The 27,782-nt window shown below is 45.2% G+C and overlaps 2 protein-coding genes and 1 pseudogene across 4 annotated transcripts; 2 read left to right on the plus strand and 1 right to left on the minus strand.

The window, feature by feature from the left end:
* Positions 1-12,308: 12,308 nt before the first annotated feature.
* On the minus strand, positions 12,309-14,640 carry LOC133924328 (uncharacterized). Of its 3 annotated transcripts, XM_062369811.1 has the most exons (3): positions 14,249-14,640; positions 13,956-14,088; positions 12,309-13,850 (listed from the first exon to the last, which is right to left on the minus strand). In XM_062369811.1, exons 1-3 carry the CDS (start codon positions 14,266-14,268, stop codon positions 12,381-12,383), a joined length of 1,623 nt encoding a protein of 540 aa, XP_062225795.1. In that variant the 5' UTR covers positions 14,269-14,640; the 3' UTR covers positions 12,309-12,380. The 3 variants fall into 3 exon arrangements, with proteins under 3 accessions (XP_062225795.1, XP_062225796.1, XP_062225794.1); XM_062369812.1 differs by having other exon boundaries at positions 12,309-13,847; positions 13,956-14,640; XM_062369810.1 differs by having other exon boundaries at positions 13,956-14,640.
* A 3,720-nt stretch (positions 14,641-18,360) lies between these two features.
* LOC133924329 (uncharacterized) lies at positions 18,361-23,097 on the plus strand. The gene is made up of 10 exons (XM_062369813.1): positions 18,361-19,971; positions 20,624-20,689; positions 20,785-20,832; positions 20,923-21,084; positions 21,376-21,477; positions 21,558-21,617; positions 21,751-21,851; positions 21,944-22,025; positions 22,395-22,487; positions 22,576-23,097. Exons 1-10 carry the CDS (start codon positions 19,849-19,851, stop codon positions 22,657-22,659), a joined length of 921 nt encoding a protein of 306 aa, XP_062225797.1. The 5' UTR covers positions 18,361-19,848; the 3' UTR covers positions 22,660-23,097.
* A 652-nt stretch (positions 23,098-23,749) lies between these two features.
* LOC133923524 (7-deoxyloganetin glucosyltransferase-like) lies at positions 23,750-25,475 on the plus strand (annotated as a pseudogene).
* Positions 25,476-27,782: the final 2,307 nt, after the last annotated feature.

Here is a 27,782-nt window from a genome sequence, read left to right on the forward strand (position 1 = left end):
AGAGCCATGCGCCGTGATTTGCTCGATAGTTATACTGCTTACTATTCAAGCAGAAGCGAGTGCCGATACTTTTTAAATTGTGGAAAGAATCGAAGAGACCTTTCTAGATGAATTGTTACGAAGACCTTGATAGCTGGTGTGCTTGCCTGATTAAAAGAAGCATGGAAAATGAGTGAAAAAGGAAGGCCGTTCGGATGTCCAGAAATGGAGAGCAGGGAAAAGCGGGCCGCGACGGTGGCTCCTTCGGCGCCCACTGCTTCTCCATCGGCGGGGTCCTCGTGTGACTAACGTAGGCTCCAAAGGACGCCTTCGCGTGCCCTAGTTGGGGTGGCAGGCCGCTCCACTCCTTCGTCAAGTTCCTCTCAGGAACTAACTCTAACGCCCACTTTGCTCCAATCGAAGGAGATTGGACCAAGATCTCACCCCCGTGGAGAGGGTGAGATACATCTGGTCGGGAGAGGTGACGAATCTGCTACCGGCAGTGGGACCTCGACTATGCACCCATTGTTGAGAGTGGAGGTTTCGTTGGTCAGGGTGGTCACAACTCGGGGGGGGGGGGGGGGCTCCTTGACGCAGGGAGCGTCATCACCAAACAAGGAGGTATCTAGATCCCGTCTACCTCCACACCCTATGTGCCCATCCTAAGCGGATATCCTTCGGCGGCTGAGGGAGAGCTCGCTGGCATCTCCGACGAAACCACGGCGGATGCTTCAGGAGGAACACGCTCATCTCGCGAAGGTAATCAAACACCACCTATTTAAGTATCCATTGATCTTTGAGAGCACGCAATGGGCGACATGTCTTCCGGATTGGATAATTCCATGGCACAGAGGCATGGGATTTGTGGTCCGAAGCTTTGGCCGGCGCCGCCACTCCCGGATGGATCTAGTTTGGGGGAAAATGACTTGAGGCAAGTGCCATTCGCTGGCCCAATAAGATAAGGCCCAACCCAGCCCACAAAAACTCTAATACCTACACGGTGTGAATATTCCCACCTAGATATTTTCTACCACTCGACTCGTCCAACGCCATGTTCGTGGATCTGGATCCCCAAAGCCACCACACATCTTGGGTTAGGGTTCCCGGTGACTCGTGTGAAGGTCAGGAGACTCGTCGCGATAGCGAGGAAGGTGAGGCTCATGGATCTTCCACTGCTATGGTGGGATTCGTTGCTCAAGCGTCAAGGGAAGAACCATGGTTCGCCGCCAAGATCAAGACCAAGGGAGGTCTTGGGGAAAGCGAAGGCTAAAGAAGACTTTGATGGACAAATATGATCTTCTTGGTGAGGATCTATACAGGGAGCGCAATCTACGATACAAGCTTCAACGGAACACTGGAGTGAGCAAGGGAGCTCCCTTTCTTCTGCGAGGGAGGACCACCACCCCATAGGCCATGGTGGCCAAGTGTGTGGGTTTGGTGAGCCTAGGTCCTAATCCGGCCAAGGAGACCATGGATCTGGGGCTAGGGAGTACATATTTGAAAGGGGGGGGGGAGTTTGGCGGACCACAGGGAAAAGAAGGTAGGCAAGAAGGGAGAATGATAGACTGATAGCAAGGAGGTCAACACCAATGGGCTCAGAATCACCACGCTTTCAAAGGTAAACAAGCTAAACCAACCAAGCCGGTAGAAAAGACCTGATGCTTTAGATGCCAACAAGATGGGCACCATCAAGCGGTTTGCACAAATGACCGAGTCTACTACAAATGTAAGCAGACTAGCCACATGACTGTGGATTGTGCAACCGACTTTGGCAAGAGTAGGAAAATCCAAATGTTTGGATTTGCAACAACAAATCTGGGTTTCTACTCCATCCACATTCCAATAGAGAAAACCCAGGTTTTCCAAACTATTGGTATGCTATCGGTCCTCACGAGTGAGGCTACAGTTGACAAAATTGAAGCTAAACTCAAACACCTCATTGATCCAAAATGGGATTGGAAAGTTAGAAAGCTGGATGAGAATGAATTCATGGTTTTGTTCCCCAACAAAGTGTCCTTAACAAACTTCACAAGATTTAACTCGGCGGAGTTGGCCTTACACAACATGAATGTTAAGATCAGTGCTCTTGGGAAGGACACGAATATCACTAATCTGCTAAAATCTACTTGGATAAAAAATTTGGGATCCCTTCCTATGCTAAAGATGTTGAGACTGTCAAGGAGATCACTGGGCTGGTGGCTGAACCCCTGGTGGTGGATGAGCTCAGCCTTCTCAAAAATGATCTTGCTAGAGTAAAGGTTCTATGTAGGGACTCACATAAGATCAGACACTTCACTGAGATTTTCTTTAATGGAGAAGACCACCTGATTAGATATGTCATGGAGGGATTCGATGATAAAACATCAATTGATGGCCCCTCCTATAAGCCAGATGACGATGATGACAGAGGGTTTGACGATGATGATTCCTTAAGTGACTTTGATGAGGACACAATTCATGGAGACTTGCTAAAGAAATATAGTGGAGACAAAGCCAAGAAACAGCCTACAAGGCCCCATAAACCAATTGAAAAGGGCAAGAAAGTGGATGTGGAAGCTACTATTTCACCAGCGGACTGCAAGGAAATGATTCATGTTGCTTCATTTGACCCAACAATTAGGTAATTGTCTATTTATAATGAAGTGGAGGTGGACAATGAGAACATGGGGTTCCTCACTCAAAAAGAACTCAACCAGCGGACAAGATCAGGCTGTCCCAAGGAGGGGCTTTTCCTACCTAAACATGTCCGCCTTGAGGAACTTGGCATTAAGGAACAAGGTCTTGGAATTGGGATCCACTCTACACAGGAGGGTGTGGTTCCTGAGGTTACGATCAAGGCTCACAATCCGGTGAGCCCCTACCTGTTGTGTGCTAGCTCATGGACTCCCCTATCTCCTCCTCCCCACAATACAATTGACCATCAATCTGGGGTTCAGGCTGGACAACCCCAGATGAGCTTTCATGACAATGAGGTCCCTGAAAATTTCTAGATTCCAGGGATCGGAAACCATAGAGGCAGAAGAGGAGAATTTTGACACTTTGTCCCAACTCAGCTCCAAAACTAAGGAAAGAGATAGCTCAAGACTTGCAAGAGGAGGAGGCTAGCTCTGGCTACTAGGGCAAGCTCTAGGATCCCCAGATATGGGCTTTCAATTCAAGCCAAGGCTATGAAGAGAGCACAATAGAAGAATACTCCTATAGGTACTTCCCTGACCCTGAACCAATTTACTATTTTGAACAATACCTCCAATGAATGTATTGCCAATGTGATTTTTGAGTTAGGTTTAGTAGCTGATAATATTGATAATCAAATTAATACCTTTAAAGCTAAGGAATTAGCTAAGACTAAGACTGCAGAGGCAGCATATAAAGCATTCCTTTAAAAATAAAATGAGAAGGAAGTAGAAAGGGAAGAGGACCTTGAACAGGGGATGACCATGGAGTTCATTGATAATTCTGTGAGAGGCTATGGTAAGCCAAAGTTAGGGAAAGGGGAAGTCACAAGGAGTGGCCCTAAGAAAAAAAGAAAGAAAGAGGCATACCAAAGAAAAAGTATAAATGAAGATTCTTATTTAGAATGCCAAGGGGTTAGGTAAGGCAATAAAGAGGAAGCAGATCAAGGACTACATTATGCATGAGAGGTTCTACATCATTGGTACCTAGAAAACTATGAAAAAAGGACTTCATAGCAAAACAACTTAGTGAAATTGCTGGTACATAGAAGTTTTCTTGGTGTGTGCTGTCCGCTTAGGGTTATTCTGGGGGGATTCTAGTGGGGGTCAAGGATGACCTTCTGGAACTGGAGCAGTGGGAGCTCCACCAATTTAGTGTTCAAATTACTATGAAGATGAGGAACACCAACTTCAAGTGGGAGCTCATCACAGTATATGGCCCTACATACCATAGAAATCTCAAGGAGTTTATCAGTGAATTGGAGGGCATTTGTAATAGGGTGTCACTGCCAATTCTTCTAGGAGGGGACGTTAACCTCATCAGAAAGTCCAATGATAAAAACAATGAAAACTCAGATAAGAACCTGATGGGCTTATTCAATGGTTGGAAAAATCTCACTTAAGAGAAATGAAGAAAGCTGGGCCCAAATACACTTGGACTAATAAACAGGTGATGCCAGTAATGGTGAACCTTGATATGTTTCTAATGTCCAGTGATTGGAAACATCACTTTCCTTTATGTCATGCATGGAGCCTGACTAGAATAGGCTTAGACCATACCCCAATCTGCTTGGCCTCAAGGGAGGCCGGGATTCAAAAGTGCAAATACTTCATCTTTGAAAGACAGTGGCTTCTTGTTGACAATTTCAAAGAACTTGTGTGTCAGAGATGGTTGGGAAAGAAAGGGAAAAGACCTGAAAATGACTACTCTATGGATAAATGACATGGCATCCTATGTGACACTAGGCATATTATGAGAGGTTGGCATAGGCAGAAGATTGGTGAACATAACAAACACAAGCATGACTTGTTGGCTCAGCTTGCTGCCATCGATGACAATGCAGAATCATAAGAGTTATCTATGGTGGATTGGGAGAATAGATACAAGCTAGAATAAAGTTTTGAGAAAATTATCTCCATGGAGGAGACCTTCTGGAAATAAAAATGTGAAAAAACTCTGGTGAAGGAGAGTGACAACAACACTAGATTCTTCCACATGTTGGTCAATGGAAGAAGGAGAAAGAACCTCATCCTGCCTATGGAGACTGATCATGGTCAGATCACTTCTCAAGACCAACTTAGGGATCACATATACGACTTCTACAAAAACCTCTTTGGAGTTGACTCAAGAGATGGCTTGATGTTAGCTGACTCTTTCTGGGACAACCATAGCAGGTTGCCACCTAAGACCATTGACATTGATCCAACCCTTCTCTGCCCAAGAGATTGAAAATGCCTTCAAGGACATGAAGGAAGACTATGCTCCTGGGCCCAATGGTTTCACTGCTATATTCTTTAAAGCTTTCTGGAACTGTGTTAAGGAGGACAACTTTGACATGCTCAATGACCTACATGCTGGGAGGCTAGATCTCAAAAGGCTCGATTATGGGGTAATAAGTCTGGTTCCTAAAATTAAAGAGGCTAACACTATTAAGCAGTCCAGACATGTCTGCCTCCTCAATGTGGATTTCAAAGGTTTCACCAAGGTTCTTAATAATAGGCTCACCCTAGTAGCTAAGGAGGTTATTGGCCCAAGCCAAACTGCTTTCATCAAGGGCATGAACATCCTGGAGGGTGTGGTGACTCTCCATGAGGCGATCCATAAGCTAAGAAGAACAAGAGAGTAAGGGCTGCTGGTGAAGATAGATTTTGAAAAAGCTTATGAAAAGGTAAAATAGAGTTACCTTGAAGGAGTCATGAAAGGGAAACGGTCCCCCATATGGATTGATTGGATTACGCACAATTTGTCAAGGGAGACATGAGTCTGTATTATTATTAATGGCTAAAGGGGCCATTTTTCAACACATACCAGGAGTTAAGGCAGGGTGATCCTCTCCCCCCTCTGCTCTTTAACATTGCAGCAGATGTTCTGAATGCTATGATGGATAAAGCTTTCTCCAAGGGTCTGCTTGAGGGAGTGGTTGAACATTTGATCCTAGGAGGAATCACCCATATCCAATATGCTAATGACACAATCCTGATGATTGATGGCTCTGACAGTTCCATTCTTAATCTTAAGATCATTCTTTACTGTTTTGAATGGCTATCTGGACTCAAGATAAAATTTCATAAAAATGAGGTCTTTGCCTTTGGAATGGAGCAGGAGGAACAGTAAAAAGTAGCCAACATGCTTAAGTGCAAACTGGGGATGCTTCCTCTGAAATATCTAGGTATTCCTGTCTCTAATCATCACTTAGGCATTGCTACATCCTCTGAGGTTCTATCAAAGATGGTCAAAAGGTTAGACCCATGGAGGGGAGAAAACCTAATATATGGGGGCAAGCTGACACTGACAAATTCATGCCTAACCAGTCTACTCATGTACACCATGGGGTTTTACCTCCTTCCCAAGGGGTACACAAGAAATGGACACTATTAGATCTCGGTTCTTTTAGAGGGGGGCTGAGGATGTGAACAAATATCAATTGGCTAAATGGGAAGCTATTTAGAGGCCCAAAGACTATTGTGGTCTTGACATTCTAAACATAATGGTTATGAAAGAATGTTTGCTTGTCAAATGGATTGGGAAGATCTGCTCTGGGTCTAAGGAAACTTGGTTCAAACTCCTAAAGGCCAAATACATGCTAAATGGAAACTTCTTCACCTCCAAACAGAGAGGCACTTCTCAATTTTGGCAGGGATTGCACAAGGTTAAACACATTTTCAATGGGAAGCTATCTATAAAGTGAATAAAGGTAACACGATACTCTTCTGGAAAGATGTGTGGTTGGGAGAGACTCCTCTAAAAGTCTAATTCCCTGGTCTTTTTGGCTTGTGTGCCTACCCAAATTCACCAGTCTCTGATTGTTGTGATAATAATGAGTGGAAAGTTCATTTTAACAGAAGTTTAACTGCAAATGATCCGCTCCAATGGGAAGAGCTGATGTACAAGCTGCATAATGTGCACTTGAATGACTCAGAAGATGAAGTGGCTTGGGCTCTAAATAAATCAAGGAGATTTACTGCTAAATACCTATATAGATTCCTGACTTATGAGGGGGTTCTCAGCAAGGGGGCTAAGAAAATCTGGTCAACCAAACTACCCCTCAGGATCAAGATCTTCTTGCGGTAGCTTCTACATAATAAGCTACCAGTGGGATCCTCCCTTAAGAAGAGGGGTTGGCAAGGGAACATACATTGCCGTCTGTGTGGTAAACCTGAGGGTGTCAACCATATATTCTTTGGGTGTGTGCTGGCATAATTTTCATGGAGTGTCCTGAGAGATGTCTTAGGCCGGAATAGTTTCCCTACCTCGATAGCTAACTTATGGGCAAGCTGGCAACCAAAGTTTTTTAACATCTCTCAAAACCTAAGGCTTTTCCTTTTTGCAGGTATTGCTTGAGCTCTCTAGAGGACAAAGAACACTATAGCGATGGAAAAGAAGTTCCCCAAAAGGCATGCTAAAGTTTCGACTCTCGCTATATCATTCGTGTAGAAATGGGGCATCCTTCTCCGTGATGACGATAAGCTGATGGTGGACAGTGCATCTTCTCAAGTCTGGGAGTGGTTGCGGGGCTTCAATCCAAATTCTGACTCAGTCACTGATATTTGCGACATTTGATTTGGTGTTTCCCGGACTCTTATGTAATATGATATTGTTTTACTGCCCTGTGTTTCTCGATGTTGTTGTATCTAGTGCGCTAGTAACCTCAGTCCTTTTTTGATTTTGTTCTAGTATCTGTTCTTTTCTTTCCTGATGGTTGTAAACTCTGTTTAATTGGCTTTCAATATAAGCCGAAGTAATCTCTGACAAAAAAGAGAGAGTGAAAAAACTACTCTATTTTTTGCCTGCTCACAATAATAGTAGCCTAATGGGTTCTAAAGAACCAAACATCCGCAATGCTAGGCACAGATTGGCCATGTCCATTCTGTTTTGAACCTTTTTATATCTATTTGTAAGCAGAATTTACATGGTGTTTTCGATCTTTTTGAGAGATCTTCTATTTGCAAAGCCACCACCAGCTTTGCTGCGGATTATATATCTTTTTGAGAGATGAACATCGGCGGAACTTCAAGGTTGCTTTCTGTACTGAAAGGAATGTTGGCGAGGTCTCAACTCTCAATGCCCGTGACTTAGAAATTCATATGATGGGATGTCTTCTGGTCCAAAGCAGTACAATTTTACTACATCAATGAATTGAGAGAAGTCAGGGAGAACAATGGAGATGAAAGGAACAACAACTCAATAGGTTGGACTAAGAGCAGCTCCAACCCACTCCCTTCTCCCCTCGCTACTCTATTTTTTTAGCGAACGCAGCGAATAACGGTCTCCAACCCACTCGCTACTTGCTTTGCTACCTTTAAGGGTTCGCTACTTCGTCATCCCCGCACGCCATCTCCAGCGAGCCTCCTCCGCTCGGTATCCTGGATTCCTGGATGGCAGCTGCGTTCGCGCCCCCGCCAGGACGGCAACTGCATTCACGCCTGGATTCCTGGACGCAAGTTGCTCCTCCTTCCCCTTCCCGGCTTCAATCCCCTGTAGCTCATCCCGTCCTGCAGGCCGCAGGCCTGAGCGTCGGCCATCGCCGCTGTAGCCGCTTCGCTGTAGCCGCAGGCCCAAGAAAGAGGAGAGGGGGCGGATGGAGAGAGGGGCCGGCGCCCTGTTGCCCTGACGGCTCCGCGAGGCGCAGAGGAGCCGGGTGGTGTGAGCACGGCCGGGCCTCCAACCCTCTCCTCTCTCTGCGCGTATTTGCGTGTGTATTTGTGTCGTATGTGGCATTGTCATAGAATCATTGAAGAAGTGATTAGGAATGGTTTTGCAGCTTTTGTATTAGTTTCCTCCCAGGATGATGACAATGAGTAGATGGTATAATTGGGGAATTTTAGCTGAGTTAACTTGTTTGGTGTTTGTCCTGCTACATGATGTGTAGTTAGAGCAAATTTAGCGCTAATTGTATAGAAATTGATAGCAGGTGGAGTAGATTGCGTGTTCATGTGATTTTCTGGTGACAATTGGCATTCTGTATCTTTATGAAATGGAAAAATCATTAGCACCTCCCACATTGCCACTAGTAAGCTTATAGGTGGTAAAACTAAAAGCTTATAGGTGGTAAAACTAACTACTACAGCCAGTGTTGGCTTTAACTACATCTTTGCAGCTCCAATTTTCATATTCGGTTTGAGAGTAATATAGTGCTCAAAATCGAAGTTCTGCTTGATTTGACAACCTGATTGATTTCGGCCTTGCTCGTTCTGTTGTTCATTAGAAAACAGCATGGATGATGTACATGGCAATGAACAATCTTGTAGTACTTATTGGTAGAGAATTCATGAGTACTTCCATCAGCACAAGGACTTCCACTCTGATTGTACTTGTAATTCTCTCATGTACCATTGGTCTGCGGTACAAGAAAGTGTGAACAAGTTCTGTGGCTGTTTTGCTCAGATTCAAAATAGAAGGCAAAGTGGGCTCACAGAGCAAGATAAGGTATACAAGTTTATTCTTTAATTTTGTTGTAACTTCATATCTTGTGTGCAAGTTTAATAAGATATATTCACTTGTGTAGGTGCAACAAGCATGTGAGTTGTACAAGTCCAAAGAAAAGAATGGAAAATCGTTTGGTTTGTTGCATTGTTGGAATGTCTTGCAGCACGAGCAAAAGTGGAAGGATAGGTGCTCTCAGAAAAAATAGAAGGCATGCTCCAATGCAAGTTCGGGACATTCTACTCCTGGAAGCAATGAGAGTTGTCATGATGCTGGAGCGGAGGGTCTTACTCCAGATTCCCCGGAGGAAGAACAAAGGTCACCTGGTAAGAAGCGGGAGAAAGAACGGCAACGTCGAGGTAAAAGTTCTGTCTCTCCAGGAGATAATCTTTACATGGAAGCGTTGGAAAATATGTGGGCTAGGAAGAAAGAAGCCGAAGCCTTGAAAGAGATTAACAAAAAGAGCGCAATGATGAGATACTTGCTATAGAGAAGAAAAGGCTTGAACTAGTAGAAAGAGATATAGAGTTACGAAAAAGGATTGAAGACGATAAAGTGATGAATATGGACCTCATTGGTATGAGTGAGCGACAAAAACAATACTATATGAGAATGCAAGATGAGATCATTGCTCGAAGGTTTGGCGCTGGCTCGAGTTGAGATGCTTTATCATGTGTGGACTATCATGATGTATTGTGTACTCTTTATTATGTTTGGACTATCATGATGTATTGTGTACTCTTTATTATGTCCTTGTCTACTCTTGTTGATCAATTGCTTGCCTGATACATGTGTTGGTGGTTCGGTGTCCTGTTGCCATTGTGCCCTTTTACCTGCTGTTATTGTGGATATGTGCTGATCTGAGGCCATGTGGCTTGCTTCTTCGGTTCTGTTGACTTGATGAGGGATGATGATTAGGTCTGTGCTGTGAAATTTTAGAACAATGAGCGTGTACTTAGCTTCAAACAGACTGGTAGATGGACATTATCGAGTACATGGTTAATACAATAACGATTACATGATTAATGCAATACCGAGTACATGCTACATATTAGTACAACAATACCGATTACATGTTTAATACAATACCGAGTACATGGTACCTATTATTACAACAATACATATTACATGATTAATTATACATATCTCCATGACGTTGCCACATGTGCTCGACTAGATCATCTTGAAGCTGTGAGTGAGTTTCCTTGTCTCTAATATTAATATGAGTTCGAATAAACTCACGAAGTTCACGCGTGCGAACTTGGGAAACTCTCACTTTTTCTCCAACCCCTTCGAAATTTAAGTCCTCTTCTTCACCCCGTTCATCTTCAATGATCATGTTATGCATGATAACACAAGCTGTCATGATTTGTCCAAGTGTGTGTTCATCTCAGAAACGAGGTGGTCCACGAATAATGGCAAAACAAGATTGTAGAACTCCGAAGGCTCGTTCCACATCCTTCCTAACTGCTTCTTGTGCCTTGGCAAAATATTTTCTCTTATTGCCTTGTGGAGATGGTATGGTCTTCACAAATGTAGCCCAATTAGGATATATGCCATCTGCAAGGTAATATCTCATTGTATAATTGTGATCATTTATGATATAATTCACTTCCGGAGCTTCCCCTTCGGCTAGCTTTGCAAATAGATGGGAACGGTGAAGAACATTAACGTCATTGTGAGACTCTGGTAAACCAAAGAAGGCATGTCAAATCCAAAGATCTTGTGGAGCAACAGCTTCTAAAATGATTGTGGGCTCATGCACATGGCCGGTATACATGCCTTGCCAAGCTGCAGAGCAGTTTTTCCACTTCCAATGCATGCAATCTAGACTCCCAAGCATTTCGGGAAAACCTCTTTGCTCTCCAATTGCAAGTAATCTAGCTGTATCATTCTCATTTGGAGATCTCAGGTACTCATCTCCGAATACTTCAATAATAGCTTTAACAAACCTTCTAAGACTCTCTAGAACAGTACTTTCTCCAATACAAACATACTGATTAGTTGCATCTGCTGGTACTCCATAAGCTATCATAATGAATGTTGCAGTAATCTTCTGCAAAGAAGATAACACAAGACATCCAACACTATCTCTTTTTTGAACAAAATATTCATCATGTTGTTCTACAGCTTGGACTATGTGGAGAAACTGAGGACAAGCCATTCTAAACCTGGACGACGAAAGAGAAATGAGCCATACTAAAGAGGACCAACAGAGAAGACGAATAAACAACAAAAAGACTAACTGCAAACCTGCGTCGAAAGAAAGTTAGGCCGTAGGTTGGATCATCTGAGAAATAGTCGTTGTATAGTCTCCAATGCCCGGCTTCTCTATTGCGATCAATATATTAACGTCCAGGCACAAAACCACCATGTTGTGGACCATTCATAAGCTGATATTGACAGTGTGCTTGGTGTAATGTAGCAAGAATGAGTTTGTCGTCATCATCCGATGATGACGACGACAATTCTAACAAAGATCGACGACTCATTTCGTGTAGAGAAGGAACTACAAGGCAAATGAATTGGTCTAGTAACCAGGTGAATGGTCTTGCTTATATAGAACCGTAAAATCTAGCCGTTGGAAATATAGTCGTTGGAAATATGGCCGTTGAATATAAAACGGTTAGAACTATTTGGCAGTTACACGATATTAATAAAATATAGGTGAGTGGAGAATATGGAGCTAAATTTAGGGAGTGGGTTGAAGCGCGTTGAGAAATAGGGAGGGAATCAGAATAGGAAACTCCTTATATAGAGAAAATAGAGTGACAAATTTAGAAAGTAGGTTAAAGATGCTCTAAGAGTACGTATCAGCAGAGATTATCTCTCACATGTGCTCCTTTCTTACATTGCATGCCAGGCAAACAATAATAACGCTGTGCAATTTTCCAAGCTATGTTACGTAGAAACTTCGGAGCAGATTCCAGTATTCACCCTTATCCTCGCAAAACGAAAAATATGCAGTCCTATGACATCAGAACTGACAAATGACGACCTTAGCGAAATTTGACTGGTTTTATGGTTATAAAATCTAAAATATCGGAAAGGTTACATAGAAACGTATCCAAAGTTGCCTTTTCTTCCAATCTTGTTATGTCACCTTCAAATTTAATGTTTTTTCAATCAGTATGTCAGCCATCTGACTATAAACTGTTGAACTTTCAGTAGATAAAGTGAAGATGCCAGCGGTTCTAGAAGCCATTGAAGTTTCAGCATAAAAGTAAGCAATCTGATTGAATAACCTTTCATTTCTCGTGTATTCTGATTAACAGAACAAAATTACAAATATTAGAGTGGAAAATTTAAGAGTGTACTGGTGCTAAATTCGTCTTGTATAAGCTTTTCCTCCTGAACAAATCACCAAACTTGCGAAATATCGGCCTCTTCTTCTTGTGCTTCATGGAATGCTCTATGTCATCGTAGTGGCTCTCGTCAAAGCGGTCGAATTCATCGTCGAAATCGTCCATGGTAGCATCTGCTGCGGACTTGAGATCAGCAACGTTACTCAGCGACGCGAACACCCGGTCCTTCGGGTTTAGGTTCCCCATCCGCGCGGACTGCGAGAAGCCGCTCTTGAACTTGCCCGGCTCACCGATCGAGTACCTCCGGCTGCCCGGTGTCCTTGGCTTCTCTGCCATCCATCGCCGCGAGGCCACCTCCGGTGTTCCGTTCTTGCTGGAGGCAACACCATTTGGCAGGTGCCGATCAAAGCCGTGGTCCGGCACGGGGGCGGTCCTTGTCGACGTGGGCGTGCTGCACGCAGTTGTTGTCACAGCGAAGAGGCTGTTGAGCTCCTTGAGGCTGCCCTGCGCCGCGGCTTCGCTGACCTTGATGCACTCGTACTCCTGGCGGAGGCTCTGCAGCGCGCTGTCCTTCTCGGCGACAACGTCGTTGAGCCGCTCGTTCTCGCCCCTGGCGAGCTCGAGTGACTCCTTGACGACGTGGGCCTCGGCCACGGCCTGCTTCAGGATGTCCCGCAGCCGCGCGTTCTCGTCGCGGATCACGCGCTGCGACTCCACCAGCTTGGTGTTCTCCTGCCGCGCCCGGTTCACCTCCTCCTCGGACGCGCGCACGCACTCGAGGAACACGCGTTCCTTGTCGCCCCACGAGGTCGCCGATTCCTCGGCCTCGAGCTTGCACCGGTCGTGCTCGTCGGACACGGCGCGCAGCCTAGCCTCGGCGGCAGCGAGCTCCCCGCGCAGCCGCTCAGCCTCGGCATTGGCGGCCTCCAGCTCGGCCTGCGCCTCGGAGAGCCAAATCTTGACATGCTTGGCCTCCATGGTCACGTCGGAGAGCGCGACGGAGAGGTCGTCCAGAGCCTTGCGGCTCCTCTCCTCGCCCTGCATCGCCGTCCGGAGCTCGCTGCGCAGGACCCTAATCTCCTCGTCCGCACCGCCAAACACGAGGTCCTTGACGCTCCTCTGCTCCATGCCGCCGCGCCGGGACGCCGCCCCGGCCTCGAGGCTCTTGTTGGCCTGCTGCAGAGCGGCGATCTCCAGCTTGGCCTCCTCGAGCGAGATCTTGGTCTGCTCCAGCTGCTTCGTCTGGTATATCAGCGACTCGAGCATCTTGCGCTCCGACTGCTTGGACTTCTCCACCTCCCGCTCCAAAAGCCGCGCCTTCTCCGCGCCACCCTTCTCGCCATCCCTCCTCAGTTCCTCGAGCTCCTTCACCGCCCGCGCCTTCTCCTTCTGCTCCCTCCAGAGCTCCTCCTCCAACTGCGCCACCCGCTGCTGCATCGCGCCGCCAACGCCGACGCCGCGACGTCTCTGCTGGAAAACAAACCAAGAACCACCGTTAGAAACAACTTACCCCTGATCACACCAAAGCCGTCAGCTTTGGGTGTAACATAACGTGATCACAGCAAAAGCCAGTACCTCCGGGGACGGCGACGCCTTGGAGGAGCCGCCGGCGGATGACCGGCTGCGCTGGAGACGAGGGGACGGCTTGTGCTCTTTGGAAACGGACGAGGCGGCGGCGGCCCTTAGCCCGGCCTCGAAGGACCCGGATCTGCGCGGCGAATCCCAGCTCATGAAATCGAATCACCGGACGAAATAATCAAACAATAAAAGAGCACAGCGAGAGGAGTAGAGAGATCCCCGAGCCGGGCCGGAAAAGAAGGATCTATAAGGAAGGCGCGTGCGTGCGTGGGCGGCCAGCCAGGTCTCACCTCGGCCTGGAGGACAGCATCTCAGGCACGCGGGGGGCGGCGCGAACTCCGAGGCGGGGCCAGGAAAAAGAAAACGGTTTCCCGCGGCGAGCCGGCGACAGGTGTGTCAGGGGAACCGAATTAGAAGGCCCGGCGCAACATGGCGCAATTAATACCAGGCGACCGCGGAGGAGGGGAAAGAGGAAGACGATGAGCGACGGCCAGTGGGGTTAAGAGAAGCGAAGGAACGCCGTGGGAGGAACGGAGCCGGCTTGGAGTTGTTTACTTGTATACATGGTGCGCGTCGTCGCGGGCGAGAGCCGCAAATGGCGGGTCGTGGACTCGTGGGGCGGGAGGATGGCGAGGGGGTCGTGCGCGTTTGGAGCCTGGCGCCGAGGCGGGTGCGTGCGACGCGAGAGGGGGGGTCAAGGGCGGAAGTTTTCTCGCGTTTTTTATGCTCGGGTTTAAAGATGGTAGTACGCCGGGTGGGTTGGAACTCTGTGGTGGGTTGGGACTCTGTGGATTCAGACCCGGTAGAGGTAGGGGTGAAGTAGGGTGTAGAAATCGTCCCACAGACTCAGGTCCGAGGCTGAGACGTAATTTGCACCTGCGTGTCTCGAATGGAGACTAAGTGGCCGACAAAGTCAAAGGCTCACAAGGGTTGTTAGCAAAGAAATTAATGAGCGACCGGCCCGCTCTATCCATAGGAACCTGTACCATCCTAAAATCTTGGTTCTAGTTTTTTTAATAATTAGTTGTTGTTAATATGAGACTACAGGTTTAATTTTTAAGAAATCGAGTTTTTAAAAAAAATTAGAGTATAAATTGGATTTTTTTAGAATTCATCGTGTGTTCAATCTGTGATGGTTGATTTGTTTGGTGTTAATGTATTTATGAGATTTTCTTTCTTCTATTTTTTTGAGCTTTTTTATGCATTAAAAATCATGTTTTTTTTATGTATAGCACCTTATTTTGAATTCTAAGAAAAAATGGCTTAACCAAAGTTATAAAAATTTAACTTTGATATTTTTTGGTAAAAATTTTAGAGCACTTTAGATATGTTTCAAAAATTAAATTTTCTTTAGCTAAAAATTGATACGTACTTTATAGAACTTCCTAGCCCGTTTTCTTACTTTTGGCCAGGCTCAAATCAACCAACTGCCGAGGCACGGGAATCTTCAGTCGCCGTCCTTCTCTCCATACGGCTCTTCTGCTCGCTGTCAGCCAAAGGACAACAACCATGCCGCCTCCTATACGTTGTCCTCATCCTCATCCATCTCTCGGCAACCAATCAAGTACACAAGTACACAAGTAGATAGCAGCACTGCCAGCACACACTCTTTCCCTCTCTTGCTCTCTCTTCCACTCGCGCACACAAGCAACAGCAGCAAGTCAAGCTCGCCCACTGCCTTTCTCAGCCTTTCTGCCGCCGAACTGCTGCAGGGAGCACCTCCTGGAGCCCCTCCGTCGTCCCAGAAGTTCCTCGTCAGCTCCCTCGCCCGCGAGCTCACGCGCGTTCGCATAACCTGTTTCAGTTCCGACCGAAGGACGATGCGCGTCGCCGCCACGATTCTTCCTCCTCCGGTGAGCCTGTCGATTCCTCCTGGTCATGACTTCTTCACTGCCTTGTACCCCTCCTTGACTGATCCTCGCCGTGAATCTGTAGCTGCCGCGCCGCCGTGGCCGTTTTTGCCTCCGCCGGTCACTAGCGCCACCCGCAGCTGCATGCGCCGTTGTGGCCGTTTTTGCCTCCGCCGGCCACCAGTGCCACCACCGAAGCACCTCATCGACGACCTGCTGCTCCACAGCTTCTCCAAGCCAACCTGCACCGTGGAGAGCCTCCCTGTGCACTGTTGTATCTTGTGCGCGCGCTGTTTTGGCCATCCGCACCGGCACTCTGGGTCTCCGGCACGCCGCCCCTCGTTGTTGGCCATCCGCACCGGCGCCGCCACCTCCGGAGAGAGAGAGAGAGAGAGAGAGAGAGAGAGAGAGAGAGAGAGAGAGAGATGATGGGGCGACAGCGACCGGCGATCGGCGTCAAGCCGAGGCGGTGGGCTCCGGTTCGAATCCGATGAAGGGCGGCGTTGGTTCTTTGTGGTTCAAAATGGATCCAGGGAGAGAGAATCGATGGGATAAAATGTAAAAATAGACAATATATTTCAGCATATTTACAAAAATAGATAATATATCGATGTATTTGTAAATCTAGTATTGTATTCGGTATCTTAAAATCCGAAAACCGGACCCACTGATTTCAACTACTGAGATACTAAATACAATACTATTTATCATATTTGACATCTCAAATACCGAAAATGCTCACGCGCTCTAGAGAAAGCTAGCAAGCTACAGTAGAAGAAAGAAAGTAGTCTACAAATTTATGTTTTTTTATTTAACTCACGATTTTATTTAGAGTATAAAAATAGTCTAAAAATTCTAAACGTTTTCATGAGCAAAATAGAGGTCACTAGTAATCTATTTTAATTGGTTTGATCAAAAAGCATGAGTCAATATTTAATTAAAATTCTCTAAATAAGCCAACTTTTATAAATTCTAGCAATTTTTAATGCCTCAAATAAATTCTCAAAAATCTAGGAAAAATCACTAATATTCTTCTAATGTGATGTACTAATTTATAAAAATGTTTCCAATCCTACATTATTTGGTGAAAAAATGAGTTCCTTTATAATGATCCATTTATATGCATTTTTATCAATTCATGTGATTCTCTTTTTAATTCAATTTGAATAAAAATAAACGCATACATTCTCTTTTAATTCATTTCATGTGACATTCTCTTTTTAATTCATTTCATTTTATGTACTAATATTTTATCATTTCAAGTCCACCCAGCACATTTGACGATGAGATGTGCTAATATCCCCTCTGTTTCACATTCTCATTTATATGCATTCTTATCATTTCATGTGATATTCTCTTTTTAATTCAATTTGAATAAAAATAAACGCATACATTCTCTTTTAATTCATTTCATGTGATATTCTCTTTTATCATTTCAAGCTCATCCAGCACATTTAATGATGAGATGTGCTAATATTCTTTTCATGTGATGCAGTCAACATGAACATATTGAGATTGTTTTTTCATGCACCTTTGTTGTTTGCACTAAGGAAGCAAAATGTGCCCAACCAAACCTTGTCACTCCTCGGTAGATCGAAACACCTTCGTAAGTGCGTAACATACTCTTGCCTTGTCATGCTTTTTATCTCCTCAGCCGTGTATCTTCACACCACTCCGGCCATGACAACAAGGGCGGTCATCCTCCACAAAAGAGAATATCACATGAAATGAATTAAAAGAGAATGTATGCGTTTATTTTTATTCAAATTGAATTAAAAAGAGAATATCATATGAAATGATAAGAATGCATGTAAATGGATCATTACAAAGGAACTTATTTTTTCACCAAATAACATAGGGTTGGAAACATTTTTATAAATTAGTACATCACATTAGAAGAATATTAGTGATTTTTTTCTAGATTTTTTAGAATTTATTTGAGGCATTAAAAATTGCTAGAATTTATAAAAGTTGGATTATTTGGAGAATTTTAATTAAATATTGGCTCATGCTTTTTGGATCAAACCAATTAAAACGGATTGCTAGTGACCTCTATTTTGCTCATGAAAACTCTTAGAATTTTTAGACTATTTTTGTACTCTCAAATAAAATTATGAGTTAAATAAAAAACGTAAATTTCTAGACTACTTTCTTCCTTCTACCGTAGCTTGCTAGATTTCTCTAGAGCGCGCACAACACGGCACCTCAGTTGTCGAATACAGAGCGTTTTCGATATTTGAAATACCGAATATGGTGAACAGTACCGTATTTGGCATCTTAGGTGCCGAAATCAGTGGGTCTGACGTATTTTCGGAGTTTGAGTACCGAAATTGAGTTTTTGGATTTTGAGGTGCCGAATACAGGTGCTAGATTTGCAAAAACATCGGTCTATTATCTATTTTTGCAAATACGCCGGCGTATGTTATCTATTTTTGTATTTTTTCCAGATCGAGACATAGAGGGGGATGTGGATCTGATGAAGCTCTAGTTTTTGCGACAATTCGAGCCTGCCGGGTTTTGGGTCTTCGCCGGGGACATTTTTCAACCCGATTAGTGATTCGGATGCCGATGGGGTTTTAATTTTTAGTTTCGTGATGGTTAGGCTTTAACTTAACCCACACCCGATACAACCCATTGCCATCCCTAACTTTGAATCCCATGCCGGGATTCGTCCCGGTTTAGCATGCGCACGCAGGCATGCTCATGATTCGTAGTGGAACTTGCGAACGGCAATTCAAGACAGCCTTGTCGTGCAGGAAAGGGAAGGGCGCCGATTAGGCAAAGGCAAACTGCACTGGGATGGAGTAGTACCGTGGTAGTTAGGCATGCAGCGCCGGCCTCATGCGCAAGGCGTGCGCTCCTTCGATCGGGTGCCGGAATTCATCTCCCAAACCACAGACGTCAGGCGTCCGAAAAGGTTCGGCTCATACACATTGTGTGATCGCGGACCTGGAATCGAGCTTTACAAATTTACAACACATTGCCCAATATCGATGTCTCCAGAAATTTCACACACACTCTACTTTTAAATGCGTCTAGGGTCCTACTAGACTCACTCTATTGGCTATGAGAAGTGCTAAATAGTTCCAGTTTGTTTTAGAGAGAGCTGCTTAAGAAATAATTAAGTGTTTATGTGTTGTAACAAAAACATAAATATTAAACGTGGTAAGTATAAACTCAAGTACGAACACTGGACACTCTACTTTTAAATGTGTCCAGGGTCCTACTAGGCTCACTCTATTGGCTATGAGAGGTGCTAAATAGTTGCAGGTTTGTTTCAGAGAGAGCTGCATAGGGAGTATCTCTAAGTGCTAAGTCCGTACATTTCTAAGTGCGAAGTCTGTATCTGGTCTCGGACGTAGAATGTCGGTTAAGCCGAAAAAGAGAAGAAAACGGAAAGGATTACTGGTTTTAACTCCTTCCTGGAGGCCCATCCAACCCAAGCCTAATTGGAGAAAATGACTAAAGCCTCAAGTTTAACTGTACTGAACTAGACTCCCATTATTCTCTGGTGTACAATGAGAAAAAAAGATAAATTTTATTATACATAGTCTATTTGAAAAAAAAAATTATAGTGCTAGATCATAGTATCGTCCAAACCATAAAAAATTCAGAAATTTTCATAACTATTTCGACAGTGTTTGAAATTTTAAGAGCAATGGAACACAACATTTTTTTATTTTACAGGTGACAGGTGCCTGTTGATTTTTAAACCTGTCGTACTTTCAGCTGGCTACAATGGCCTAGTTTTTTCAAACGGATGTCTGTTTTTACAATTTTTTATTTTTGAAATATAAAAAATAAAAAATTCCTCTCTCTCTTAAAAAAGCTGAGCTTTTTTTTTGAAATTTGAAACCCAATATAACAAAGCCCACGTCGAGGCCCAAGCCCAACCTCTGCCTCCTCTCCTTTTATTTCTCCTCTTTTTCTCCATTTCTCCGTGAATTCGCCGTTCGCTCGCACAAACCTGAGAAACTCGAAGCGGAACGGAATCAAACCGAGCGCGAGAGGCGGAGTCGCGGAGAGTGCGAGCGGGAGCAATGGAGGCGCTGCTGGAGCTGGAGAAGGTGCAGAGGGTGCTCTCCCTCATGAGTTCCCGCGGCCTCTCCGGCTACGGCGGCGGCGGCGCCGACCGCTTCCTCGCCCAGTTCCTCCTATTTATGGTACGGGTTTTCTCTCCCCTCTACCTCCGCCACGAATCCAATCGACTCGGGCGTGTAAACGTTGTGTGCCCATGCGCCTGTCTCTCGCCTCTGATCCTTACGTTGGGCCGATCGAATTGATGAATGATGAGGTTGTTTATGTTGTGCTGACATGCTGTTGGTTGGTGATGCGCGCTCTCGCCGAGTCTGATGTTTTTCCGCAAGCGACATCTGTACTTGTGCTCCTGTTCTCGAATTGGAGTTTCAGTAAGCGAGGTGGAGTGAAAGTGCACCACCAGTACAGGCATGATCCGTCTAGATTTCTAAATTGGCTGCAACTGGAAACTTAATTTTCCCGGTCGACTGATTTGCCCCATTGTTCATGCGTAGTGCTTTGCATAGTTTGTTCATTTTCTGTGGCTTATTGTTAGCTGACCTTTTTAGAACTATTATAGTTAAGTTTGATAATGCGTTGCTGTTACTTCATTACCTTGCTGTTATGATCAGAATCATCCCACTAGTTTGCTTACTTTTATTTATTTTCCATTTCTCCTCTGAATGCAGTATCTCCTGCTGAAATTTCAAGTATTTCTGTGCTTGTTGAAATGGAATACTAATGCATCTAAAACTTCTCTCAAAATGCTTTCAATGGTCAGACATTTCTTTTGTGTAGGTGCAACCATTTGATTCACTTAGCATGGAGAAGAAGTTCCTACTTATCTCTGAGCTATTAAGAAAGGTAATCTTAGTGACCCATTGCCACTTCCTGATTTATTATCTTTACATTCATGTATTTGCTATGCAGCAACTGTAACGGAGACTTTTTTTTATTAGGCTACTCCTGATACTCTGGAAGAAGTGCAGCATCTTACAATCTGGAAGGTACTAGTTCTGAAGTAATGATGATCTCCCCTTTATCTTATGAGTTTATCTAGAAAATTTCTTGTTGATTGGCCCTGGAAATGATAAGAGATTCGGACCCTTTCAAATGCAGCTGATCAAGATATACCTTCTGGAGCTTCACTCCAGCCAAATAAGAAGTTCAAGATGCATGCCGAGAAATTAACTATTCAGGCTGTGCCTGTGGTTGGTTTTGATGCGATGACAAGAGCTAACTCTACGCTTGAAGATTTTGCATGTATTGTTTGGTAATTGGTACCCCCCAAAAGCCTTAACTGCAACACTGTCGTACTGTCATACTGTCTTTTATTTGAGGTCCTGCAATTTTGCATGTGCATTAGGTTCATGTCAGAACAAGGCAAATTAACATATAATGTATTTTGCTGTTTCTTTATCAGTCTTATAAAGAAACTGTGTCATGTGATGTTGTGTCTTCGTTCTTTTTTTATTGGTTATGAATTTATCCTGGGAAAGTCCAGAAAATAATGTTTTCCTAAAGCTATTTTTTCTTCTCGAAAAATCCAGTGCAGGTCGTACTTTATGTTTCATGGTTTGGACGTTAACAATGCACAAACAATTTTCAAGTATCTACCTGTTCTTTCTTTCACAGAGAGCTACATATATCAGGTTTTTCTCCTGAAATGTGCTACAAACATTCTTGTGATGGTTTCCATTTCATTGAACAAACTCAATATTTCTTGTTCCAGTTAGATGCTTCAAATGAAGACTGTTTGCATCTAGTCCCAGACACCAGCACTTCTGCAAAAGTAAGGCTTGGATATTTGATTTGGTTATCTAATGGAATATGATATAGAAATATAGAATGCAACTTGTGCTGAATCTGATCTACATAGGTCTTGAATTATATTGTGTGCATTGACCACCTTATTGACCATACAGGTGTTGGAAAGGAAAATAGAAGCTTTCGATGGAACATCCTTGTCTCAAATGATTGACCCCCTTGACAATCTTCTTCAGCGTGAAGGATTAATGTCAGATAGGTTGGAACCTTCTCCTCTATGTACATGTACATATGCAAAATATTCACCAATATTTGAGTGAATTTACTGACTTTATTTTCTCTTGTTTTAAGGTTGCGAACTGAACTCAAATCAGGCATTCAGTACTGGTCTTTAGAGAGGAAGCTTTGCCAAGCATTACTAAGAAATGAAAAGGTATGTAGAGACATTTCTTTTGCTGCATGCTGTTTGCACTTTGCAGTATTTTTTTAAAAAAAATATTATCCCAATAATATCGATTTATAGTTTGTTAGATCATCTGTTGAGTTTAATCAGATATGTTGATCCATCAATATTTTTTTCTTGGCAAAGTTGTACACTTTTGATACTTTAAAGAGCAGACAACAGATGAGTAACACAGTCTCTTATCGTGCAAACTAAAACTGAATCCATTAATAACCCAATTTTAATTTTTGTATTTCAAATTTATTGAAACTGAACAATTTGTTTTTTTCATAAAAAGTAGTCCTCCCCCCCCCCCCCCCTCCTGGCAAACTCAAATATAGTGCTCAACATTTTCTGTAGATCCCAATTGAAGATGTGATGAAAGCAATTCATCTCAAATCATTTGATTATCGAGTTCTTAATCTGTTGATGTATCAGCTTACTGGTCAGCAGGTATGTATGTCTTTTTGTTTCACCTACTAAATTCGGCTCCTACTTCTGTTGTTAAAACTCGGGATCTTTTTCTTTGTTTTTTTTTAAGGTGAATGAATTGCTCACGCATTATAAAAACCTCCCACGCACCATTGATTCTTGGTGCAAATACGAGCTGGTGGTACGTCGATAGCCACGCCCATATTGCATTTCGTGCGGGTACCTGTCGTGACGATGATAGTTGATCTGATGACTGTTGGCCTGTTGCATGCTGCACGAGGCCACAAAATTGAGGCCTGGACGCCTGGGCTTGCCGTTCGCTCAACGCAAGTTTGGCGGAGGCCAATTTGCAACCTCCACATATTCTCTCATGTACCTGCGTGGAGCAGTTTATGAATAAAAGCTGCAGCGCCGATCTCGTTTTTGTTTTTACGATGTAGGATGGACACGCTACAGCCTAAAGGCCAAAATGGTGCTCTCCTTGCAACTGGTATATATCACCGGCAAGAAACCGGATATTTTGTCCCTACTTCGGATATTTTACCGAGCGCCTGTTTGGGAAAAAAAGATTGCCAAGCTATATAGATTCATTCATATCGTGTGCCACATGAATACAACCTTTTACACATAATCCTATCCTCCATGCAAGATCCTCTCCTCCATAGAAGATACTCCAAAGTGGAAATGCGTATGCACACACAAATCGATGTATAATTGGAGAAGTGAGGCAACCAAATAGAACATAAGAAGTAGATTGGAGGAGGTAAAATGTGAAAGGTACTAAATATTACATGAAAGCAAATTGTATATGTTAACACTTTAATATGTATCTGACTCTAAAATTTTTCCATTTTATACTATCTATCTACTACTAAAAAATATTTTTCTTCACAATTATTACAGTAGAAGATATGCTTCCAATATTCAAGAATAAAATTTGCATTTTCATTTATGTACCATAAATATGTAATTGTAATTGCTATCTACTTTACAAATCCTAAATCTTGACCATACAGTTAATTTTTTTCACGAATTTGTACTAATCATGATCTTCTGAAGTTGCTAGCCCGTACAGGTACATGGGTTGATGGACTTGTTATTCTAACCCCATTGCATTAATCGCGCACTGATCAGACATTACATATTGCTATCAAAATTCAAACAGCCGCGTTCCAAAAAAAAATAGAAATACCGTGTTTAGACTATGCCAACAGTGACGGACCGTGTGCCAGCCCATTAAATCCAACCCATTTGTCCAGCTCTAATAAGAGAGATGCCAGGCATGCCACTAGCTCTATAAATATCAGCTTCCATTAACCATATTCACATAAGACACTGTACAGTGTACACAACCGTCACAGGCACACTTGCACGCGCAAAACTGCACAGTCGCTGATCGACATGGGCTCTCTCGCTGCCGACGCCGACAAGCCGCACGCAGTGTTCGTGCCGTTCCCGGCGCAGGGCCACGTCACGCCGATGCTCAAGCTGGCCAAGATCCTCTACTCCCGGGGCTTCCACGTCACCTTCGTCAACTCGGAGTTCAACCACCGCCGCCTCCTGCGCTCCCGCGGCTCCGGCACCATTGACGGTCTTCCAGGCTTCCGCTTCGCCACCATCCCGGACGGCCTGCCCCCGTCCGACACTGACGCCACCCAGGACGTGCCGTCGCTCTGCCGCTCCACCATGGAGACCTGCCTCCCGCCTTTCAGGAGCCCCCTTGCGGACCTCAACGCCTCCCCGGACGTGCCGCCGGTCACGTGCGTCGTCGGCGACGACGTCATGAGTTTCACCCTGGAAGCCGCCAGGGAGATCGGCGTGCCGTGCGCGCTGTTCTGGACGGCCAGCGCCTACGGATACATGTGATACCGCTATTCCCGCACCCTCATCGACAGGGGCATATTCCCGCTCAAAGGTTGGCAAATCAACACCACCGCATTCACGCGCGTTAGTTAGTGCTACTGTAGGCAAGTGCTCACGTTTGCTAGGTGAGGATGCAGACGCGGAGCAGCTGACGAACGGGTTCTTGGACACGCCGGTGGACGGGGCGCCGGGGCTGAGCAAGCACATGCGGCTCAAGGACTTCCCGAGTTTTATCCGCTCGACGGATCCCGACGAGTACATGGTCCACTTTGCGCTTAAGGTGACGGGGCGCGAACGCCGTCATCCTCAACACCTTCGACAAGCTCGAGCCGGCGGCGCTCGAGGCGATGCGCGCCATGATCCCGCCCTCCGCGTCCATCAACACCATCGGCCCGCTCGCCTTCCTCTCCGAGCAGGTCGTTACCCTCGGTGGCCCGCTCGACGCACTGGGCTCCAACCTGTGGAAAGAGGACGTCTCCTGCTTCGGCTGGCTCGACGGCAGGAAGCCCGGATCCGTGGTGTTCGTGAACTACGGCAGCGTCACGGTGATGACCAACGTGGAAGTGTTGGAGTAATCGAGTTCGCGTGGGGGCTGGCCAACAGCGGCCACGACTTCTTGTGGATCATCCGGCCGGACCTCGTGAACGGCGACGCTGCCGTGCTGCCGCTGGAGTTCGTGGAGGCGATCGAGGGGCGTAGCCTGTTGGCGAGCTGGTGCCCGCAGGAGGCGGTGCTGCGGCATGAGGCGGTGGGCGTGTTCCTGACGCACTCCGGGTGGAACTCGACGATTGAGAGCCTCTGCGGCGGGGTGCCGATGCTGTGCTGGCCCTTCTTCGCGGAGCAGCAGACCAACTGCCGGTACAAGTGCGTGGAGTGGGGCGTGGGCATGGAGATCGGCCAGGACGTGCGCCGGGAGTCCGTGGAGAAGATACGGGAGGCCATGGGCCGGGAGAAGGGAAAGGAGATGCGGCGCCGCACGGTGGAGTGGAGGGACACCGCCATTCGCTCGACGCGGCTCGGCGGTCGCTCGTACGCCAACCTCGAGAAGCTGGTCACCGACGTGCTCCTCTCGGGTCGCAAGAGTTGTTAGCTCATTTCTGTGTTTGTGTGGTATTGTGTTGTCGAGGTCAGTACTGGAATACGTAAGGGCGAATTTAGAAAATATTATCGTAAAGGTTATCTAAATTGAAAAATATTATCATTAGCATTTTTATAACTTGTGGTTTAGGATCCACATCATCCTCACAGCTAATAATATTTTTTAATATAAATATCTTTGTAATGATATCTATCTAATATTTTCAGAATAATTAAAGTTAGAGACAAGTTGATGAATACGTATACCTCCAACTCCAGTGTTATTCATTGCAGTGCATATTATTCGCTGTTTGTAGTACACCTTTATGCAATGGTGAAGCTAGAGTAAAACGGAGGGATGCAAGATTTTAACATAACTATAACGATATGTATAATTTAAAACAAAATTATCTAAATAATAATGCAATTGATAATTTTTAACATCGATAATTCAACATAAGTAATAACAATGCATAAAGAGAATAATAAAATGATAAAAGGGTTTACTAAAATGAATAAATCTACTAATAAGATTAATTAATTAATATCTTTATCACTTAAAAATACATAGTGTTTCCATACTAAATAGAATATCCTGCCACCCCACCTCAGAAGTCTTACATGTGGTCCCTCTGCTTCCTTATGCGTCCCCTCCCGTCCCCACCTCTCCACACGCCCCAATCCCAAAATCCTACTCCCGATCTACTAGCCTCCTCGACGGATCCACCGTCGCGCCACCATCCCTGTTCTTCACACCCCGTGCTGCACTGGAGACAACCCGTCTCCACCGGACGCCTCCTCGCTCTCCTGCTGCCTCCTCACATCGGACAGGAAACCACCTGCCCTTCTTCCATCGCTCCACCGTGACATTGATCGCCCGACCGAGGCGTCGCTCGCCCGACCCCACCTCACTGCACTGCGCCACCGTCGACCGCCCAAACAATCTCAATCCATGTCGCCATCGCTTTAGCCTGCCGCCTCCATCTCTCGCGCATCCGTAGACACCAACCGCCAACCGCATCGGTCTCCAAAACGTCCTCACTATCGTGGAAGCCAAGCTCGGGTGTTGTCTTCCCCTACTCCGGCTGTAGACTAAGCCCTGGTGGACTGAGCCGTCTTTGTTGATCCCCTTGGCGAGCTCAGAGTCCAGCACTGCATCCTTGCCAAGCCATCGACCGACGGCCGCCACCGCCGTTGCCCTCTCACGCTCTTGGCGAGCTCTGGAAGACGTCTCGCACCGCCGAGATCGGCTGTCGCCCTCGCGGTATATCGCTGTCCTGGGAGGTAAGCTCTCAAATGCTTCCTCTTCGCTCCCTTCTTATCTCATAGACGGGATCAACCTTATCATCAAGGTTTTAGGCACGAGCTTTAGGTGAGTGCGATTCTTCGTGACCTTAGCCGCCCTGATCTCCCCCTCCTCGGCCCGACCCTACTCGCCGCCGCAATCCTCTTCGTCCCTCTGAGACCACACCGCCGTCCTACCCCGCTGTTGTGAGGCCCGACTTGAACTGGTAGTGGGTCAATTAGTTTCATCCAGGTCCGAGGTTGCAACTTTTGGGGGCATTTTCATGTGCTTGAAATTTTTTGGTTTGTATCAATGGGGGATTTAGTAGGTCTGATCGGAAGATCCTGGAGGGTTCAACTGAGGAAGGAGTGGATATCTGGATGCTTCATCTCTGAGATCGATAAGGAAGACATATTTAGGAGTAAGACAATGATTTAACGTTTAATTTATTCATCTTGATCATTGTACATTTGCATTTAAAAAGCAGGAAGTTGATACACACGATGAGATTCATAGCTAACAGTTCTGGATGGTCTACTCTAAACTGTAGACTTCAATAACAGATCAATAATGATATATTCTCTACTCTCACCAACCATTCACACTACCACACAGCCCATCAAGATTAGCATATCCTAGAAGCTTAGAATCGTGAAGTAAGTGAAATTTAAAGTCCAAATATGCAGCAAAACTTGTCTGGAAGGATACGTGATCTTCGGAGACATGTCATGATTGGAGTTGTCAGCACTGTTCTTAAATGCGGTTGACGATAGAGATTTCTGTAGTTTCACAAAACATAGTGGGACGGTTAAGCTTCTGCAGGCGGTGTTACTGATTATATGGGATGAAGTCTCCATGACTAAGATGCAGACGGTGGAGTCCTTTGATAACAGTACGCGCGATATAATGCGCCGGCTAGATGTCTTGTTCAGTGGAAAGATGGTTATGTTTGGTGGTGACTTTAGACAGTTCCTCCTTGTTGTTCAAAAGGGGTCAAGGTCTCAGATAGTTGATTCAGCTGCATAGCTATGGGAACATATGTGACACATAAGGCTCATGCGTAACATGAGGGCTCAGAGTGATCCATGATT

The sequence above is a fragment of the Phragmites australis genome, chromosome 7 (assembly GCF_958298935.1).
Source record: "Phragmites australis chromosome 7, lpPhrAust1.1, whole genome shotgun sequence".
NCBI classification, from domain to species: domain Eukaryota; kingdom Viridiplantae; phylum Streptophyta; class Magnoliopsida; order Poales; family Poaceae; genus Phragmites; species Phragmites australis.

What these genes read in the sequence shown, in the direction of transcription:
- LOC133924328 (XM_062369810.1), bottom strand. Translation starts at nt 14,111, where the DNA reads ATGAGCTGGGATTCGCCGCGCAGATCCGGGTCCTTCGAGGCCGGGCTA. An exon ending in AGGCGTCGCCGTCCCCGGAG is followed by an intron (nt 13,851 to 13,955) that starts GTACTGGCTTTT and finishes TTTGTTTTCCAG; the next exon opens with CAGAGACGTCGCGGCGTCGG.
- LOC133924329 (XM_062369813.1), top strand. Translation starts at nt 19,849, where the DNA reads ATGGAGGCGCTGCTGGAGCTGGAGAAGGTGCAGAGGGTGCTCTCCCTC. An exon ending in AGCATCTTACAATCTGGAAG is followed by an intron (nt 20,833 to 20,922) that starts GTACTAGTTCTG and finishes AAATGATAAGAG; the next exon opens with ATTCGGACCCTTTCAAATGC. An exon ending in CATTACTAAGAAATGAAAAG is followed by an intron (nt 22,026 to 22,394) that starts GTATGTAGAGAC and finishes CATTTTCTGTAG; the next exon opens with ATCCCAATTGAAGATGTGAT.